General features: G+C 45.0%; 1 protein-coding gene across 4 annotated transcripts in view; it reads left to right on the top strand.

The window, feature by feature from the left end:
- The window catches only part of col27a1b (collagen, type XXVII, alpha 1b), a 707,279-nt gene that overhangs the window by 460,242 nt on the left and 226,868 nt on the right, over window positions 1–20,169 (top strand). For all 4 annotated transcript variants that reach the window (XM_087998238.1, XM_087998237.1, XM_087998236.1 and 1 more), the window contains 3 exons: window positions 5,335–5,388; window positions 11,322–11,366; window positions 16,095–16,148. In XM_087998238.1, coding sequence (XP_087854364.1) covers window positions 5,335–5,388; window positions 11,322–11,366; window positions 16,095–16,148 — 153 coding nt within the window. The remainder of the gene's footprint in view (window positions 1–5,334; window positions 5,389–11,321; window positions 11,367–16,094; window positions 16,149–20,169) is intronic.

Below are 20,169 nucleotides of genomic sequence, written 5' to 3'. Positions count from 1 at the left end.
GTGGGGTTGGGTGAATGTGTAGGTATGTGTGAGAGTGGGGGTGTATGTGTGAAGAGGGTGGAGGTATGTGAGTGTGTGTGTGTAGGGTTGAGTGTATAGGTATGTGTGAGAGTGGGGGGGTGTGAGACAGCAAAGGGGTTGGTGAGTGTGTGTGTAGTGGGGGTGTGTGTAGGTGTGTGTGTGAGTTGGGGTGTATGTGTGTGAGGGAGGGTGGGGATGGGTGAATGTGTGTGGGGGTGTGTAGATGTGTGTGAGACTGGGTGGGTGTGTGAGAGAGTGGGGGGTGAGTGAATGTGTGTGAGGGTGTGTAGATGTGTGTGTTTGTGTAGGGGTGAGTGTGTAGGTGTGTGAGAGTTAGCTCTGGGTGTGTGACAGAGTGGGGGTGGGTGAGTGTGTGTGAGATGTATGGTGTATGTGAGGGTGGGTGTGTGTGAGAGTGTGGTGGGGAGATGAGTGTGTGGGGAGGGTGTGTGGGTGTGAGAGTATGGGGGTGGATGAATGTGTGTGGGGGCGTGTGTGTAGGTGAGTGAGTGAGTCTTGGGGTGGGTGAGTGTGTGTGATGAGGGGTAAGTGTAGGAGTGTGAGTGTGGGGGTGTGTGTGTGAATGTGTTGGTGTTTGTGTGAGAGAGTGGGGGTTGTGTGTGTGTGTGTGTGTATTGGGGAGTCTGCGCTTGCTCCTCAGAACGAGGGAAGCTCACAGCAGGAACTTCAATGTGGAGTGTTATCCCACAGGGAGGCTGTTTCCCTGCAACTTATACCCAGTTCTGGCTGGTCAGGAACCTCTCTCCTTCCTCCCAGCTTGTCTGACTTGGGGAGATTTCTGATGGGTTGAACGATGACTTGGGGGATAAGAGCAGAGTGAGATGTGAAAGAGAGAGAGAGTTGGTGTTGGGCGCTGATTGAGATTTGAACAGCAAACATTGAGAACATTTTGAGGAGCTGAATGCTGAACAGGGTGTGAAGAAGTCAGAATGGGATTTGAAACAGTGAGTACTAAGCAACTAAGGGGGAGGTGATGGCCTAGTGGTATTATCACTGGACTGTTAATCCAGAGACTAGGAGAAAGTGAGGACTGCAGATACTAGAGATTAGAGTCAAGAATGTGGTGCTGGAAGAGCACAGCAGGTCAGGCAGCATCCGAGGAGCAGGAAAATCAACGTTTCGGGCAAAAACCTTCATGAGGAGTGAAGGGCTTTTGCCCAAAACATCGATTTTCCTGCTCCTCGGATGCTGCCCGTTCTGCTGTGCTCTTCCAGTGCCACACTCTCGACTGTTAATCCAGAGACTGTTCATCTAGAAACCCAGCTAACATTGTGGGGACCAGAGTTTGAATCCCGCCAAAGCAGATGGTAGAATTTGAATAATTCTGTAATTAGGGGTCTAATGACGACCATGAATCAATTGTCAGGAAAAAAACCACTGATGAACTTTAGGGAAGGAAGCTGCCATCCTCACCTGGTCTGGCCTACTTATGACTCCAGACCCAAAGCAATTTGGGCGATTCTTAATTGCCCTCTGGGGAGGGTTAGTGAGCATTATTTGAAATTTGAAAAAGAGATGGTTGAGTTGAAAATGTAGAGATGAAAGACAGAGTTTAGCTTCAGGGAGGAAGCGCTGTATATCCTTCTGAGGAAGGAACACCAAGAAGGCTGTGAGTACTCGGTTTGAGATAGAAGCAAGCCGCAAACTCTGTGGAGGTCACACTCCATTTCCCTGTATGAAGGAGCTTCAGTTAACATGTAAAGGAAGTGGAGAAAATTTGGAGCAGAGTCTGAATGTGATTTGTTAGAAAGGATAGCATGGAGGAGTTGATTTGGAGGTTTTGAGGACATAAGGGATGTAAAAGATTTGTGAAAGGGTGTCATTGAGCAAGACATGGGTGAAGAGAAAGTCAGATGTCACACAACACCAGGTTATAGCTCAACAGCTTTATTTGAAATCACAAGCTTTCAGAGCACTGCCCTTCATCAGGTGAAGTGATTCATCATTTGACAGTGCTCCAAAAGTTTGTGATTTCAAATAAACCTGTTGGACTATAATCTGGTATCATGTGGCTTCTGACATTGTCCACCCCAGTCCAACCCTGGCAGCTCACCATCCTGGGGGAAGAGAGTTCTCCTTGAGATGCAGGAAAGCCCTCAGTGAGTGTGGTTTGGAATGGGCTGCTAAATCATCCTTTGCAAACAAGTGTCAACATTATTTTTGGACTGATGTTTTGGGCGATCAAGTTTGTGGCTGTATAATCGACTTTGGCAATACCCACTAACTGTGACTGGGAAGCAAGATGCAAGGCTGTTAATGTACCAGTAACTGTCCATGAAGAATGGGTGCAAATTGTAGAAGAGCAATGACGAGGAGTTATGCATGGCCTTTGGCAAAATAAAATGTTCCAAGTCATTGCTCATGACCTTGATAAAACAAACTTTGAAACCAAAATGTGTTAGGAGACATTAGGACCAATGGTTTAAAGCTTGATCAAAAAATATATTTTTCAAGGGGACAATGGTGAGATTTTGGAGAGAGCTTAGGGCTCCGGCTACCAGTGATGAAGAGGTTAACATCAAAAGGCCAGTATTAAATGAGTGCAGAAATCCCTGAACTGCACTTTGATTTGGGATAGACCACAGTGCCAATGAAAGTGGCATCTATATTGCAATCCGTCTGTTGTCATCTGATAACCCTCTTATTCCATTTACCAATTCAGTTGCAGCATCAGCATAAGATCTTTATTCACTGAGAACACAGCGGGGCATTGGCTACAATCTACCATTTGAGCAAAAAAATCAAAGCAAACTCAGGCACAAGTTCTCAGGAGTTGATTGAAGTGCTTTTTTCATGTAAAAGTTTAGCTATGAATATTTTGACGTTGAGCGAGGTCAGGGACATTCCTACTGAGAAATGAATATTCCTTGGCACCTAATACTGACATCAAAGTTAGTCCAGCTCAGTCAGGCTCACAGGAAATCTCCCCCTTACACTGTCTCAGCTCCACAAGGACACCCTCTTGCAGTATCAGTATTCCCATTTTCCCACATCAGCCGTTCTTGTGTTGTGCCCTAGCCCCGTTTTGTGTTGAACTCCAGCCAACTTTGTGCAGCAAATCTCTGGCTTGAGGTTGAACTGACGTCTTTCACAGGGGATCCTATAATGGAAGGAAAGAGGAGAAAAACATGCTGACACCAAACTAATTCAATCCCTGGGCATTTTTCAGAGGGCAGGCTTTCCAGCCTTGCTACCCATTCAGTTCAGAGCAAGACTTCAACACCCTCTCCATCCTTCTCAACTCCCCTCCCCACCCACTGGGAACCCCTGGGAGGAGCATTCACCTGCAAGAACCCTACCAGCCACTCTGTTTGGCTAGGAGTTCTTCAGTCTGTGCATCGTGCCAAGTTTGAGCAATGTCCACTCGAGGGACTTCAGGTACCGGCTGACCTCCAACCTCCATCTTTTGGCCTTTTCGGATGTCTAAGTGGTCTATCTTATCAGAGAACCTAGCAGCTTTAACTGTGGGTGTTGGTATCAGTGCAGATGGCAGATCTCTACCTTTAGGGTTTCCTGGTTACCCCAACCAGGGAGAGTTTGCTTCTGTATCACAGCCACAGGTTTAACCTAACTAACTTTCAATTCCCTGCCTTGTGAATTTGATAACCTCTTACCTGATTAGTCACAGAACAGAGCTTAAACCATTTCAGCTTCAAATAAGGGGGCAGCAAGGTGGCTCAGTGGTTAGTGCTGCTGCCTCACAGTGCCAGGAACTCAGGTTCAACTTCATTCTTAGGTGACTGTCTGTGTGGAGTTTGCACATTCTCCCCGTGTCTGCGTGGGTTTCCTCCGGGTGCTTTGGTTTCCTACTGCAGTCCACAGTTGTGCAGGTCAGGGTGAATTGGCCATACCAAATTGTCCTTTGCTTCCAGGGATGTGCAGGCTAGGTGGATTAACCAGGGGAAATGCAGGGTTACAGAGTATGGGGCGGGTCTGGGAGGGATGCTCTTCAGAGTGTCTGTGTGGACTTGATGGGCCAAATGGCTGGCTTCCACACTGTAGGGATTCTATGATTCTGACCCTTTCAGGTTTCTAACCAAACCTGGGCGGCACGGTGGCATAGTGGTTAGCACTGCTGCCTAACAGTGCCTGAGACCTGGGTTCAATTCCCGCCTCAGGCGACTGACTGTGTGGAGTTTGCACGTTCTCACCGTGTCTGCGTGGGTTTCCTCCGGGTGCTCCGGTTTCCTCCCACAGTCACAAAGATGTGCAGGTCAGGTGAATTGGCCATGCTAAATTGCCCGTAGTGTTAGGTAAATGTAGGGATATGGGTGGGTTGCGTTTCGGCAGGTCGGTGTGGGTGTGGACTTGTTGGGCCAAAGGGCCTGTTTCCACACTGTAATGTAATCTAATCAAACACTGCTGTCTTGGAGTTTCACACTAAAACCCTTACACCAACAATTCTAAAGGATCTCCTTTCTTCAGGAGAAGCTGTTTCATACATCTCGGTTCTACTAAGACTCTGTGAACAGAAAAACAAACACCTTCCAAGATTTGGAATGTTACCCTGAGCAAAAAAAAACTCTGATCCTTCGAAACAGTAAACAAACTAATGCATCTCAAGTTTGCACTGTCTGTTTGTAAAACTCTCCTAATAAAAACAAATTCCTAGAATTATCCCAGGGGCTCACTCTTGCACACTAGTTTTAAAAAGGCATGCCTTCAGGAATACTAACAAGTTAATCATTTAAATCCCCTCATATTCACATAAAACCCATATGCCACCAGTTCAAAATCCAAATTCTAAAGACTAAAACCCATATGCCACGGTTCAAAATCCTAGCTGTAAAGTAAATGATACAAAAATATATACAAATCGCATACCTTACATCACAATGTTAACATGAAGTGAGTCCCATAATGTTGAGGTATGTCACATTCCAAAAGCTACCTTAGCTTGTTCTGTGATAACACAGACCAGAAAATGAGGTGCACCCATTAGAGTGGCCAGTTCAGGTGGAGGTAGCTTACAGATCAGCCATGATCTCACTGAACTACAGAAGAACCCAGGTGGGCTGAATGGCCTCCTCTTGCCACTGTGTTCCTGGTGCCATTTGGAGCTGTCGTGCTGATTGACCGTGTGGCCCATTGTCAGAAATGTGAGAGATGAGCAGCTTGGGAGCTTCTCTTCACTTTCAAAGTCAGTTGTATTGTTCCAGCAAAGTTCTGACATACCAAAGTAGTCCTTCCAGTGACCGAATGTGTTTTAAAATGCAGAATGGTTTTTGAAGTTAATTTGCACGATCCAACGTTTCGCATTAAATTTGTTCCATCTCTGTGTGTTTTTCACAGGGACGTCCTGGGAGGCGAGGATTTCCTGGGAAACCAGGACCCGATGGCCCAAAGGTAAGGCATTAGCTTGCTGTCAAAGTCTGGGTCACATTGGGTCTGCTTTATGTATATTTAACTCAAGGTACACCTGTTATCTGTAAAGTCCAAAATGTATTTAACAAGGTCAGGATTTGCTTCCTCAAACAAGCCTGGCTTACATCTGCTCAATATTCACTGATATCCTTTCTGATTGTACTAATATGATTCTCTAGCATCCTTATGGGAACGAAGGATGTTATTTGGGCCCATTGAATCCATGATGGTTTTCTACACAGCAATCCAGCCATCACATTCATCCGCTCTGTCCTCATAGCCTTTTTTTATTTCCTTTCCTTGGGGTATCATGGGGGTTCAGTTGTTAGCGCTGCTGCTTCATTGAGCCAGGAACCTGGGTTTGATTCCACCCTCTGGGTAACTGTGTATGGAGTTTGCACATTCCCCCTGCATCTACGTGGGTTTCCTCTGGGTGTTCCAGTTTCCTCCTACAGTTCAAAAATGTGTAGTCTAGATGGATTAGCCATGGGAATTGCAGAGTTACAGAGAGAGAGTAGAGAGTAGGTCTGGGTGGGATGCTCTTCAGAGAGTTGGTGAGAACACGATGGGTCAAATGGCCTGCTTCCACACTGTAGGGATTCCAAGTACCCATCCAATTTCCATTTGAAATCCATGCTTGTCTCCATTTCCGATGTTCCCTTGGGCAATGAGTTCCAGCTCGTTGCCACTCATTGCATGAAAAATAATGTTCCTCTTCAAATCTTGCATGATCATCTCTCACCCAGAGCCTTAGCTTTGTGTCCCCTGGCCCTTGTACCATGAGCTTAGGGAAACCTTTTGACTTTGCCTGGCTTACTGAAATCAGTCACAGTCTTGTGCATTTCCCATCAGTTTCTCCAGAGAGAACAACCGCAGCTTCTCCTCGTTGCTAGAACCCTTCAACCCAGGAACCATTCTGATAGATCACCTGTCTAGGGCCCTCACATCCTTCCTAAAGACCAGAATTGAATGATATACTCGGCATGTGGACTAACCAGAGCTTTATAACAGTTCAAAGTAACCTCCATGATTTGGACTTAGTACTTCAATTCATGACGTCTGGGATCCCACACGCTTTACTGCCCCCTCTTGTGTGGTCCTACCACAGCTTCTGAGATGGATACACACAGAGCCCCCTGTGTTCCTTAGTACACTCTTGAATTGTGCCCCTGTTACCTTGCAGTAGTGTTGACAGTACTGAACACAGCTTGTTTCTGTCAAAGGCCCAACTGCAGAAACAACTTGTCCAGAGTTCAGAAAGGAAGTGTAGCTCTGGGATACAAACCCAACCCTTTCCTCACAACCTCCACACTCAGTCAGGCTGGTCTTGGCCTCAACTTAGCTGATCAGATTGAACCAGAACGAGCCAAGCCCTGCCTGAGTGTTCACTTGCCTGTACTGTGGGATACATGAACAGGAAACAGTGTGTGTCAAACTCTTTTGCTCGCAACATTGACTTTCCTGCTCCTCAGGTGACGTCTGACCTGCTGTGCTTGTGATTGAGGTGCATAAGAAGGAGGTATTAGCAATTCTGGAAAGTGCAAAAAAAAAAATAAGTTCCCTGGGCCGGATTGCATTTATCCTGGGATTCTCTGGGAAGCCAGGGAGGAGATTGCCAAGCCTTTGGCTTTGATCTTTATGTTGTCATTGTCTACAGGAATAATGCCAGAAGACTGGAGAATAGCAAATGATGTTCCCTTGTTCAAGAAGGGAAATTATAGACCTATACCCCTTACTTCGATTGTGAGTAAAATGTTGGAAAAGATTATAAGAGATAACCCTGGAAATTATAGACATGTACACCTTACTTCAGTTGTGGGCAAAGTGTTGGAAAAGATTATAAGTTATAGGATTTACAATCATCTAGGAAGGAATAAGTTGATTAGGGATGGTCAACATGATTTTGTGAAGGGTAGGTCATGCCTCACAAACCTTATTGAGTTCTTTGAGAAGGTGACCAAACAGGTGGATGAGGGTAAAGCTGTTGATGTGGTGTATATGGATTTCAGTAAGGCATTTGATAAGGTTCCCCACAGTAGGCTTCTGCACAAAATAGGGAGGCATGGGATTGAGGGGGATTTAGCAGTTTGGATCAAAAATTGGCTAGCTGAAAGAAGACAGAGGGTGTAGTTGATGGAAAATATTCATCCTGGAGTTCAGTTACTAGAGGGGTACCGCAAGGATCTGTTTTGGGTCCACTGTTGTTTGTCATTTATATAAATGACCTGGATGAGGGCATAGAAGGATGGATTAGTAAATTTGCGGATGACACTAAGGTTGGTACAGTTGTGGATAATCACGAAGAATGTTGTAGGTTACACAGACATAGATTAGCTGCAGAGCTGGGTTGAGAGGTGGCAAATTTAACATGGAAAAGTGTGAGGTGATTCACTTTGGAAGGAGTAACAGGAATGCAGAGTACTGGGCTAATAGTAAGGTTCTTGGTAGTGTAAATGAGCAGAGAGATCTCGGTGTCCATGTACGTAGATCCTTGAAAGTTGCCACCCAGGTTGAGAGGGCTGTTAAGAAGGCATACGGTGTGTTAGCTTTTCTTGGTAGAGGGATTGAGTTTCGGAATCATGCTGCAGCTATTCAAAACTCTGGTGCGGCCACATTTGGAGTATTGTGTACAGCCCTGGTCCCCACATTATCGGATGGATGTGTAAGCTTTGGAAAGGGCTCAGAGGAGACTAACGAGGATGTTGCCTGGTATGGAGGGAAGGTCTTCAAGGAAAGGCTGTGAGGGACTTGAGGCTGTTTTCGTTAGAGAGAAGGTTGAGAAGTGACTTAATTGAGACATACAAGATAATCAGAAGGTTAGATAGGTTGGACAGTGAGAGTTTTTTTCCTCAGATGGTGATGGCTAGCACGAGGGGACATAGCTTTAAATTGAGGGGTGATAGATATAGGAAAAATGTCAGAGGTAGTTTCTTTACTCAGATAGTAGTTGGGCCGTGGAACGCACTGCCTGCAACAGTAGTAGACTTGCCAACTTTAAGGACATTTAAATGGTCATTGGATAGGCATGTGGACAAGAATGGAATAGTGTAGGTTAGATGGGCTTCAGATTGCTTACACAGGTCGGCGCAACATCGAGGGCCGAAGGGCCTGTACTGCACTGTAATGTTCTACGTTCTATTTGTTGACTCCGACTTCTAGCATCTTCTGTCCCTACTGTCTCAAAGTCACAGGAGACAGCGAGTCACCCCCGTTTCACTTCAGTTTAAAACTGCATACTCTGCTGAAGCTAGAACAAGTTATGGTAGTTGTCCAGGAACCAAGGTGGCTGGTAGCCAGCTGCAGGGCACACTCCTAGTTCTCTCCCAGTTCCCAGCAATGTTTGAGGTTGGACTGGTCCTGTCTTCCTCACAACACCCAGTTTGAGGGACCACAGCTGAGAGTTTTCTAGTTAGGACCACTGCTTTGACAGCAACTGTCATTGAAATGCCAGGAGGAATACTAATGAAGAGCTGTATTTTGGGCCACTTACCAAACGGAGTTAAAATCTACCCCGAAGGCCTGTCTGAGCAAAACAAATTCATGCATTTCTGAGCATTAAGTGTTCTGTGAACTTGAACCAATTTTAGTTTTATTCTTTTGCTACACCCATCCATTCTGTCATAATGTGTGTTTAATCTTTCAACAGTTGTGCACTTAACACTTCTTCTAAACTATAACCACACCAACCATTATCCCCACAGCTGTGAATCAGCGTCCCATGTAATCACTTCAGGATGGAACATGGAGTTTAATCTGCGTAACACACTAAGTAGCCTGCATTTTCGCTCCAGGGGTGAGAAATCAGGAGCTGGGAATCACTCTGAGTCCCCAGACCCATGGAAAGGGGTTAAGGCAATGGCGTAATCGGGGGGGCGCATTTTGCTACCCAAATAAGGTTATCAGGCCGAACACCCAGAGGGGAGGTCTGTTAGGGAGTTCACAGCTCAAGAACAGCACGAGGCTGTGGAAGGTGGTGGATAATTGTGGCATCATGCTGGGCGACATACAACACTGTTCATTGTATTTTTCTTGTAAAAATACATTTGACAGTAAATTCTATAAAATTCTATAAAACATTGAGAGGGTATTTCAGCAGAAAGGTGTTCTCGCCGCCCCTCCCCCGGCCACCCCACCCCATTTCAAAACACTTGATGAGAAAATTCATAAAGTAGCCCCATATTGGGGTGGGGGTTATTCCATGGGACTGCCTCCCAATTAGGAAATTTGGGAAGGTCTGGGACTCCGGTCTGGGTCTGGAAGTCCCCACCATCCTCACCCCCCCCAACCCCTGCAGCATTGGAAAATCCCAGGCGATATCCCAGACTTCACCTCAAACACGACTGTCAACAGGCAAAATGGTTTGCTCCTCACTCCCAGCTGCTGCTGCTCAGAAACCCAGCAAGGAGGCCTGCATCATGACCGGAGAGGGGAAATCCGGCTGGCGTTCCAGTGCTTTGGGACACCCTTCCCGACCTTAGCGAGGAGCTGAAGGACCTGCGGGTTGTGAAATCCGTGATGATGGCTTTTACAGCACAACAGTGGACAGGACCGAGGGAGCATGCTGGCCATTCTGCACAACAGGCCTGCTTCTTGACTGAAAACGCCAACCGTGTGGAATTCCCTTCCTCAACACACAGTGATTGCAGAATCTTTTAACTATTTTTAAGGCGGATGTGGACAGGTTCCTAGTTCTTAAGAGAGATGAAAGATTTTCAGGGGATGTGCAGGAATTGTAGAGTTGAGGATAACAATCAGATCAGACGCAATCTTATTGAATGGGAAAGCTGGCTCGAAGGGCTGAGTGGCCTTCTTCTGGAGTTTTGATTGAAACTTCTTTTGGTTTTACCCAATGCAGGAGTGAAAACCACTAAAACTGGCCAGTGAGATATACTGGTCTGGGTCATGTGACATCCTAGAAGGAAAAATTAGTAAAACTTGCAAATGATGCATACTGGTCCAGTTTGTCTTCTATATCTCAGAGTAGTCCTCCAGTTCGACCAGTACATTCAGTTCCATGTGTAGTGTACCATACATTCATTTTCAAGTATAGAGGACCAATACACTTGATTTCAAGGAGAGAGGATCATTACATTTCAGTTCCAAATGTAGAGGACCAGTGCATTTGATTCCCAGAGGAGCAGCAGATTTGATTCCCAGTATAGAAGGCCAGTACATTTGATTACCAGTACTGTATAGAGGACCAGTACATTCATTTCCCAATATAGGAACAGTACATTTGATTCCAAGTATAGAGAACGTGTATTTTTCAATTCCAAATATAGAGAACCAGTATATTCAATTCCCAGTATTAAGGGCCACAGTTCACAGTTCAGTTCACAGTACTGAGGACCAGTACATTTGATTCCGAGTATTAAGAACCAGTTCGCTGAATTTCCAGTATTGTGGACCAGTCTATTCATTTCCAAGCTTTACTATTTTCATATATCCTGCAAGGAAAATAGTGGGAAAGTTGCAATGTCAATCTTGTTTGTTCTGTATTAACTGTGTAATATTTTAGTGATAAAACAGTGACCTTTTAATGTACGCCTGAAGTACAGGAAGGTTTGCAGAAATTCCAAGGATTTTTACTGCCTATTTGTGGGGAGAAAATTTTTGATAATCCCGAAAGTGGGTGTTGGGCCGGTAATGCTCAGTAACCTGCACCCACTCTATCTCCTGGGTGCTGCCTTTCTCAGTGAAATGCTACTAATGCAATCCCATGCTCACTATTCTCTGAGTGGCTCATGAAGGTGAGACATAGATCCCTGAGAAGCTAGCCACACTTAAAACTGGCCCGTGGGCTCAATTCAAAAGAAAGCTGCACAAATACATTTTGTTTTCTGCTCAGAGACAGCACCATCTGAAGTTGTCATTGTTTTCTCTCTCTCTCCCTCTCTCTCTCCTCCCACTCTCAGGGTGAACCCGGCGATACTGGGAAGGTGGGAAAAGTCGGAGAACAGGTAACCATTAATTGTCCTGTTCTCAATGCATAAACAAAATTGTTGCTGAACTCCGGTTAGTCTGTAGATACAGAAAGCACTGGAACAGCTCAGCAGGTCTGGCAGCATCTGTGGAGAGAAATCAGAGTTAACCTCGGTTCTGAAGAACCAAAACATTAATTCTGATTCCTCTCCACAGATGCTGCCAGACCTGCTGAACTTTTCTAACAATTTCTGTTTTTGTTTTTGATTTACAGCATCCACAGTTCTTTCAGTTTTTATCTAGTCTGTAAATAGTTCGTGTCTCAAAGATGCTGATGGCACCATTTGAGTGCATGGTCTGATGAAAATACATAACATAAATGACTGTGAGAATTTACAAATCTTGGCACATAAAAGGTGGCTTATGAAATGGCAAAATTCAATGTGCCAATAAAGAAAAAATAGATTCTGGGGGCGATATTTGATGTTCAAATTGGGAGGGTATTTTTGAGTATTATGTTTGGATCTCAAATCCATTCAGATGAGACAGAAACTGAAATAATTTTCTCCTTTGGGACCTACAGAAACTTAACTGCTCAATCCAGAGTCAACTAAAAGGCAGGCTTGGGAAATAGGCCACTGTTGGCCAAGCTGTGTAGAATGTTTTATTTCCAGACTGTTGTCTGGAGAGTTTGCACAAATGTTGTAATCATTGTGTACTTTTTTTTGTGCTTTTCGTTCACCATGCAGACTTCTGTAATTAAAGTTATTAAATATACTTCAGAGGTTACCAACAGCATACGATTGGGAGTGTAATTATAGGCTGAGTGATACTTTTTGCTGTGTTGCTGTAACATAGCATGTTCCCCTCCAAGCCACACACATGATCCTGACATGAAGATAACTTGCCATTCCTTCATTGTCCTCGGGTCAAAATTCTGGAATTCCATCCCTGACTGCATTGTGGGTGTCCCTACACCCCAAGGACTATAGCGGTTCAAGAAGGCAGCTCACCACCAGCCACCCAAGGGACAGTTAGGGATGGGCTATGCCCTGACGCAAACATCACAAATTTAAAAAACGGTCTAGTTTATTGACATGTGGCTCAGTGGTTAGCACTGCTGCCTCACAGTGCCAGGGACTCTGGGTTCGATTCCAACTTTAGGCAGCTGTCTGTGTGGAATTTGCACATTCTCCCCATAGGTTTCCTCCAGGTGCTCAAGTTTCCTTCTACAGTCCAAAGATGTGCAGCTTAGGTGGATTGGTCATGTTATAGTGTCCATGGATGTGTAGTTTATGTGGATTAGCCGTGGGAAATGCAGAGAAAGGTGGGTCTGGGTGGGATGCCTTTTGTAGGGTCATTGCAGACTTGATGGGCCTAATGGCCATTTCCCACACAGTAGGGATTCTGTGATCCTACAACCGTCAGCGCTGTACGGAGGGGCATCCGGCTAAGATGAAGAGGTCTATGACTGAGGTCTGGCATTTATCTGGGGGAGAGTCCACTGGGGAAATCATTCCATGGCCAATGATGAGTTCTTCACTCTCCTACAATGGCAAATACCAGGCAACCACTTGCCTGCTCACTCTTTAAAGCAAACGTCACTCACCTGTGGGTCCTAGCTGGAATGTACCAGTAAAATCCCAGCAAATTAAGTTTTAATTTGTTAAATTACAGCATTGTTGCTGTGACTGCAATCAGAGTTAAAGCATTTAAGAAAGAACAAGCACATTCTGAATCATGCTGCACTGTGATCTGAAGCAGGAAGAGAGTACTATCATGGTCGTATCTTAGACTAGGAATCTGGAAACCCAGGCTAATCCCTCTGGAGACAATCTGGATTCAAATCACACTCTGGCAGATTGCAAGATTTGAATTCACTAAGAGTGTGGAATGAAAGGTTTCTCTGAAAGAGACAGTGACATCTATCATTAAAAAAAACACCATCTCTTCACTGATGTCCTTTAGGGAATGAAATCTTCCCTCCTTACTTGGTCTGGCTACATATGACTCCAGACCCATAGCAATGTGCTTGGCTTTCACTGCTCTCTGGGTAATTAGGGATGGGCAATAAATGTGAGCTGGCCAGTGACACCCACATCCCAAGAGCAAATGCAAAAAAAAACCCAGAAACATTGTAGGAACAAATTACGGCAAATGCTGGAATCTGTACTGAAAACAACAAATGCTGGAGATCACAGTGGGTCAGACATCAAAGCTGACGTAAACTTAAATGAAGAGTCATCTAGACTCAAACTGTTAGCTTGCTCTCTGTTTCTCTCTCTCTGTGGATGCTGCCTGACCCGCTATGATCTCCAGCATTTTCAAGTCAGGAACATTGTCCAGTTTGATTCTAAGTTTGGTTCTAAACAGTAAAGATGAGTTAGATGTGTTGGAAGGTGTGTCCCTATTTATAAACTAAAAATGTGCAGTGATATATAGAAAGAGCAGGAGGAGAGTAACTAGTTGGGTTGTCAGTGCAGGCTCCATGGGCCAAACGGCCTCCTCCTTGTGTTCTTTCATATACATTGCTTATTGCCTATCCCTTGATAAGGTGATCATGAGCTACCACCTTGAACGACTGCAATCCATATATCCATAAACACACGGACCCATTATAAAGGAATTTCCAAGATTTTGACTGTGAAGGAATGACGATATATTTCAAAATCAGGACAGTGTGTGGATCTTGTAGGTGGTGGTTGTTTCCATGTATCCTCTACCCTTGTCCCTTCCAAGCAGTAGAGGTCTCAGGTTTGGAATGTGCTGTTGAAGGAGCCTTGATGCAATGCATCCTGCGCATGGTACACGCTATTTGCACTGACTATTGGTGATGGAAGAGTGCATATTGGTGGTGTTAGATGGAGAGTGCCAATCATACCTCTGCTGGATGGTGTGAAAATTCGTGAGTGTTGTGAGAGCTGCACCCATCCAGGCAAGTGGGGAGTATTCCATCACACTCCTGACTGGTGCCATGTAGATGGTGGACAGGCTTGTGGTATAGGCTGAGGTGAAAGATCCCAATGGGAACTGCAATTCTGATCCATTGGACTGCCGTCAACCCAGTTGAAAACGCATTGAAACGGGCAACAATACAGGAGAGGAAATTCTGGTGCTACAGGATTCTGAATCCTCTAAAGAGAAACGTCTGTTCAATGGCAGTACAACACATTGTTCCCAGGGATGTACATGGGCTGGGAATGGTTTTCCTGTAGGTTTTCAGCAGTCTACAAATCCCACTTCCACTCATTTCGCGGGGGAGTGACAATAGGAAAGGCAAACAAAATCTCAGGAAAGTGAGGATGAAATTACTCCTGATTAGTAATTAGTGAATGATGTGGCAATGTGACAGAAACAGAAATGGCTGGAAGAGCACAGCAGGTTTGGCAGCACCTGTGGAGAGAGATTAGAGTTAATGTTTCGAGACTGGTGATCCTTCCCCAGAACTGAGGGAATTAACTCTGATTTTCTCTTCACAGATGCTATCTGATCTGGTGAGCTTTTCCAGCAACTTCTGCTTTTGTTTCTGATGTACAGCATCCTCAGTTCTTTCAGTTTTTTTTAATGTATGAACAACAGTTGAGTTTCCAAAGAAAATCTCTTACCTTTTTTTTTAGAACTGTTACTTCCATCCTGGGTGACAATCAGAGGTTGAATGGAACAAGGAAATCACGCTCATTAGCTGCCTTTGTCATTACAGTCAGACTTGAATCATCATGGTAGAGTCTATGGCCTGTGATCTTTGATACTATTCCAGAGGAATTTTCCATTTTGCTGTCCTTATTATTGTAATGCATGGAAATACTTTTACAATCCACGCACACACAGATCCAGTCACTAGTCTGTTTTATCTGTGGAATTTTTTCCTGAGGGCTGAAGGGCCTGTACTGTGCTGTTATGTTCCATGCAGAGGGCTGTGGAGGCTGATTCATTAAGTATACTCAGTGTTGGGATGGACAGATTTTTAATTGGGAAGGAAAGGGAATGAATGAGAGATGGTTCCACAGAAACATATGAAATCAAGAGCATGGGGTTGCAGTATCAGAATAAGGGGCTAGATATAGGGGGGGGCATCATGGCTCAGTGGTTAGCATTGCTGTCTTACAACACCAGGGACCTGAGTTCAATTCCACTGCCTGTGTGGAATTTGCACATTCTCCCTGTGTCTGTGCAGATTTCCTCTGCGTGCTCTGGTTTCCTCCCACAGTCAAAAAGATGTTCAGGTTAGGGTGGATGGCCGTGCTGAATTGCCCATAGTGTTCAAGGATGTGCAGGCTGGATGGGATATGCAGAGTTACAGGGATATGGTGGGTCTGGGTGAGATATTCTTTGGACAATTGGTGTGGACATGATGGGCTGAATGGCCTGCTTCCACACTGTAAGGATCTTGTGATATTTAGGATGGGGTGATGAAAAATTTCTTCACTCAGAGAATTGGGAATCTTTGGAATTCTGTCCTTAGGAAAGCCTGGGATATTCAATCATTGAGCATGTTTAAAGCAAATGTTGATAAAGGTTTGGATGTTAGGAGACATGGGGATATTTTGGGAATGTGATAAAAGGTCAGCCGTAATTTTATTGAACTGATGGACAGCTTGAAAGGGTCCAATGGCTAACTCCTACCCCTATTTGTTACATTCTTGTATTCTTGAAAACTGCTCATTTGGAAAACAGTACAAGTGCTGCTTTGACTGAATCCCCAAATAGAGGGGTCAGATGTTTTAGTCCCTGTTATTCAAACTTTTCCATTTGTTTTCCTTTACAAGGGACAACCAGGATTCATGGGACCCATTGGCGAACTCGGAAAAGTTGGAGAAAAGGTACGTCAAGTTGCAGCCAACTATTTATGTTTAAAGCGAGTTATTGGAGGATAATAATGGTCTTAATGAGACTTGGGACATCCGTGTGTCTTAACGGATATTTTTGAGTAAAGGTAGACAGTTCAGTCTAACCTGGTGACTTTTTAAATTTGATTTATTATTGTCACATGTCCCTAGATAGAGTGTAAAGCTTTGTTTTGTGTGTAGTGTAGGCAGATCACATCATAGAGTCATAGAGATGCACAGCACAGAAAAGACTCTTCAGTCCAACTCTTCCATGCCGACCAAATATCCTAACCTAATCTAGTCCCCATTTGTCAGCACTTGGCCCATATCCCTTTAAACCCTTTCTATTTATATACCCATCCAGATGCCTTTTAAATGTTGCAATTGTACCAGCCTCCACCACTTCGTCTGGCAGTTCATTCCAAACACGCACCACCCTCTGTGTGAAAAAGTTGCCCCTTAGATCCTCTTTTATATCTTTCCCCTCTCATCCTAAACCTTTGGCCTCTAGTTCTGGACTCCCTCACCCCTGGGAAAAGACTATTTATTCTATCCATGCTTCTCATGATTTTATAAACCTCAATAAAGTCACCCCTCAGCCTCTAATGCTCCAGGGAAAACAGCTCCAGCCTATTCAGCCTCTCCCTGTAGCTCAAATCCTCCAACCCTGGCAAAATCCTTGTAAATCTTTTCTGAACCCTTTCAAGTTTTACAACATCTTTCCAATAGGAAGGAGGCCAGAATTGCATGCAGTATTGCAAAGTGACCTAACCACTGTCTTGTACAGTTGCAACATGACCTCCCAACTCCTATACTCAGTGCTCTGACCAATAAAGGAAAGCACCCCAAATGTCTCTTTCACTATCCTATCTATCTGCAACACTACTTTCAAGGAACTATGAACCATACATTAGGGTAATAGAACAGAGCAAGGAATACAATTTTATGGCTGTGGAGAAGGTGCACAGAGAGCAAGGTAAACATTAAATTTAAGCTTCTGGAACTAGGGACTCGTCCCTGTGCTTCCGTCTTGTTAAAATAGGAGAAAATGTGGATTGCAGATGCTGGAGAGTCAGAGTTGATAAAGTGTGGTGCTGGGAAAAGCACAGCAGGTCAGGCAGTATCCAAGGAGCAAGAGAGTTGATGTTTCGAGTTTAACCCTTCTTCAGGACTGAAGGAAGGTTATGCCTGAAACGTAAACTCTCTTGCTCCTTGAATGCTGCCTGACCTGCTGTGCTTTTTCCAGCAATCTTGTTAAAATTCCAACAAGTTCTCAGTTTCACCCTCAATCTGAAGGTGATGCAGCCACTGAGCCACTGGTACAGAATGATACATAGAACATAGAACAATACAGCACAGAACAGGCCCTTCGGCCCACGATGTTGTGCCGAACATTTGTCCTAGCTTAAGCACCCATTCATGTACCTATCCAATTGCCGCTTAAAGGTCACCAAAGATTCTGACTCTACCACTCCCACAGGCAGCGCATTCCATGCCCCCACCACTCTCTGGGTAAAGAACCCACCCCTGACATCTCCCCTATACCTTCCACCCTTTACCTTAAATTTATGTCCCCTTGTAACACTCTGTTGTACCCGGGGAAAAAGTTTCTGACTGTCTACTCTATCTATTCCTCTGATCATCTTATAAACCTCTATCAAGTCACCCCTCATCCTTCGCCGTTCCAACGAGAAAAGGCCTAGCACTCTCAACCTATCCTCGTACGACCTATTCTCCATTCCAGGCAACATCCTGGTAAATCTTCTCTGCACCCTCTCCAAAGCTTCCACATCTTTCCTAAAGTGAGGCGACCAGAACTGCACACAGTACTCCAAATGTGGCCTAACCAAAGTCCTGTACAGTTGCAACATCACTTCAAGACTCTTGAATTCAATCCCTCTGCTAATGAACGCTAATACACCATAGGCCTTCTTACAAGCTCTATCCACCTGAGTGGCAACTTTCAAAGACCTATGAACATAGACCCCAAGATCCCTCTGTTCCTCCACCTCACTAAGAACCCTACCGTTAACCCTGTATTCCGCATTCTTATTTGTCTTTCCAAAATGGACAACCTCACACTTAGCAGGGTTGAACTCCATCTGCCACTCCTCAGCCCAGCTCTGCATCATACCCTTTGCAGCCGACAAGAGCCCTCCTCACTATCCACAACTCCACCAATCTTCGTATCATCTGCAAATTTACTGACTCACCCTTCGACTCCCTCATCCAATCATTAATAAAAATTACGAACAGCAGAGGACCCAGAACTGATCCCTGTGGAACTCCACTTGTAACTGGGCTCCAGGCTGAATATTTACCATCTACCACCACTCTCTGACTTAGACCGGTTAGCCAGTTTTCTATCCAATTGGCCAAATTTCCCTCTATCCCATGCCTCCTGACTTTCAGCGATAGTTGACAGAAAACATTCTGTGTCAAAAAGTGTGGCGCTAGAAAACCACAGCAGGTCAGGCAGCATCTGAGGAGCAGGAGAGGCGACGTTTCGGGCATAAGCCCTTCATCAGGAATATGGAGGGGGAGGCCCAAGGGGGCTGAGACGTAAATAGGAAGGGGGTGGGGCTGTGGGAAGGTAGCTGGGAATGTGATAGGTAGATGAAGGTGGAGGGTGATGATGATAGGTTGGAGTGGAGGGTGGAGAAGATAGGTAAAAAGGAAGATGGACAAGGAGGACAGTTGAAGAAGGCGATGCCGAGTTGGAGTGTTGGATCTGGGATAAGGTGGGGGAGAGGAGATGAGGAAACTGGTGAAATCAACATTGATGCCGTGTATTTGGAGAGTCCCAAGGCGGAAGATGAGGTGTTGCGGCTAGATATGAGCTTGTGGTATTACACTGACAGAAATTGAGAGGTTATGTTAGTGTAAAGAATATCGCTGACTGCAGGGCAGCTAGAACCAGACTCGGTGCCCTCCAGAATGAGGAACTAACAGTGAAAAGTGACATAAAAGGAAACCCAATGTATGGGCCCATTATAAAGATTGTCACTTTACAGAATGTTACATAGTGTAATAATGAGGGGCAGAGACAGGGTGACAGGAAGAAACTTCTCCCCTTGGTGAAGGGATCAATGATCAAGGGGCATACATTTAAGGGAAGGGACAGAAGATTTTGAAGGGATATTAGGATGACCTTGTTCACCCAGAGAGAGATAGGTATCTGGAACTCACTGTCTCTAAGGGTGGGAGAGACAGAAACCCTCATCGCAACTAAAACGTATTTAGATGTATACTTGTAATACCAAGGTCTACTGGGCTATGAAAAATGGGTTTAAAATAGTGAGATGGTTATTTTTGACTGACACAGACTCGATGGGCTGAAGGGCTTTTGTGGGTGTTGTAGATCTCAGTGACTCTATTTAGAGCACAGACTTGACCCTCTCAGCCCAACAGTCTCCTATCCCTCGTCATCCAACTCCATCAATGTATCCTTCAAGTGCTTATCTCACCCCCATGTTTGGAAAGAGTTTCTATTGAGCTTCACGGATGATGTGCTCCAGTAATCTTAGTCATTTCCTCCTGCATCAGTGGTAACTCATTGGGCGTCGCTGTGATGTCTGAGTCAGGACCACATGTGATTGACCCCCAGAGATTTGAATACAGTCATCTTAAGTTGATAACCCATTGCAATGCTAAGAGAGTGCTGCACTGTTCATAGTGTTTATTAGTATGTCTCTCCTGGCAAACCACTATAACGCCCATGGGGAATCACTCATTTATCTACCAGTGGAGCTTGATGAGAGTCAGTTGCCGTAGTAACAGGCAGTGGCCTGCCCAGCTGGAACTCATCATCTGAGAGCAGACCCAGGAAGCCAGATCCTCTTCTGGCACGGTGGTAGTATCCCTAACTCAGAATCAGAAGGCCTGTGTTTAAATCCCATGTGCTCCAGAGGCATGTAATATAATGTCTGACCACATTGAGTTAGCTATAAAGGGGCTCTTATGGCTATGTCCCTGCCCCGAACCAAGAGAGCTGGGTTCAAGTCCCACCTGTTCC

The sequence above is a fragment of the Chiloscyllium plagiosum genome, unplaced genomic scaffold (assembly GCF_037043375.1).
Source record: "Chiloscyllium plagiosum isolate Xiang-an unplaced genomic scaffold, Cpla_swu_hap1 HiC_scaffold_21, whole genome shotgun sequence".
In the NCBI taxonomy this organism is placed as follows: domain Eukaryota; kingdom Metazoa; phylum Chordata; class Chondrichthyes; order Orectolobiformes; family Hemiscylliidae; genus Chiloscyllium; species Chiloscyllium plagiosum.
This window is presented reverse-complemented; position numbering and strand designations above follow the sequence as displayed.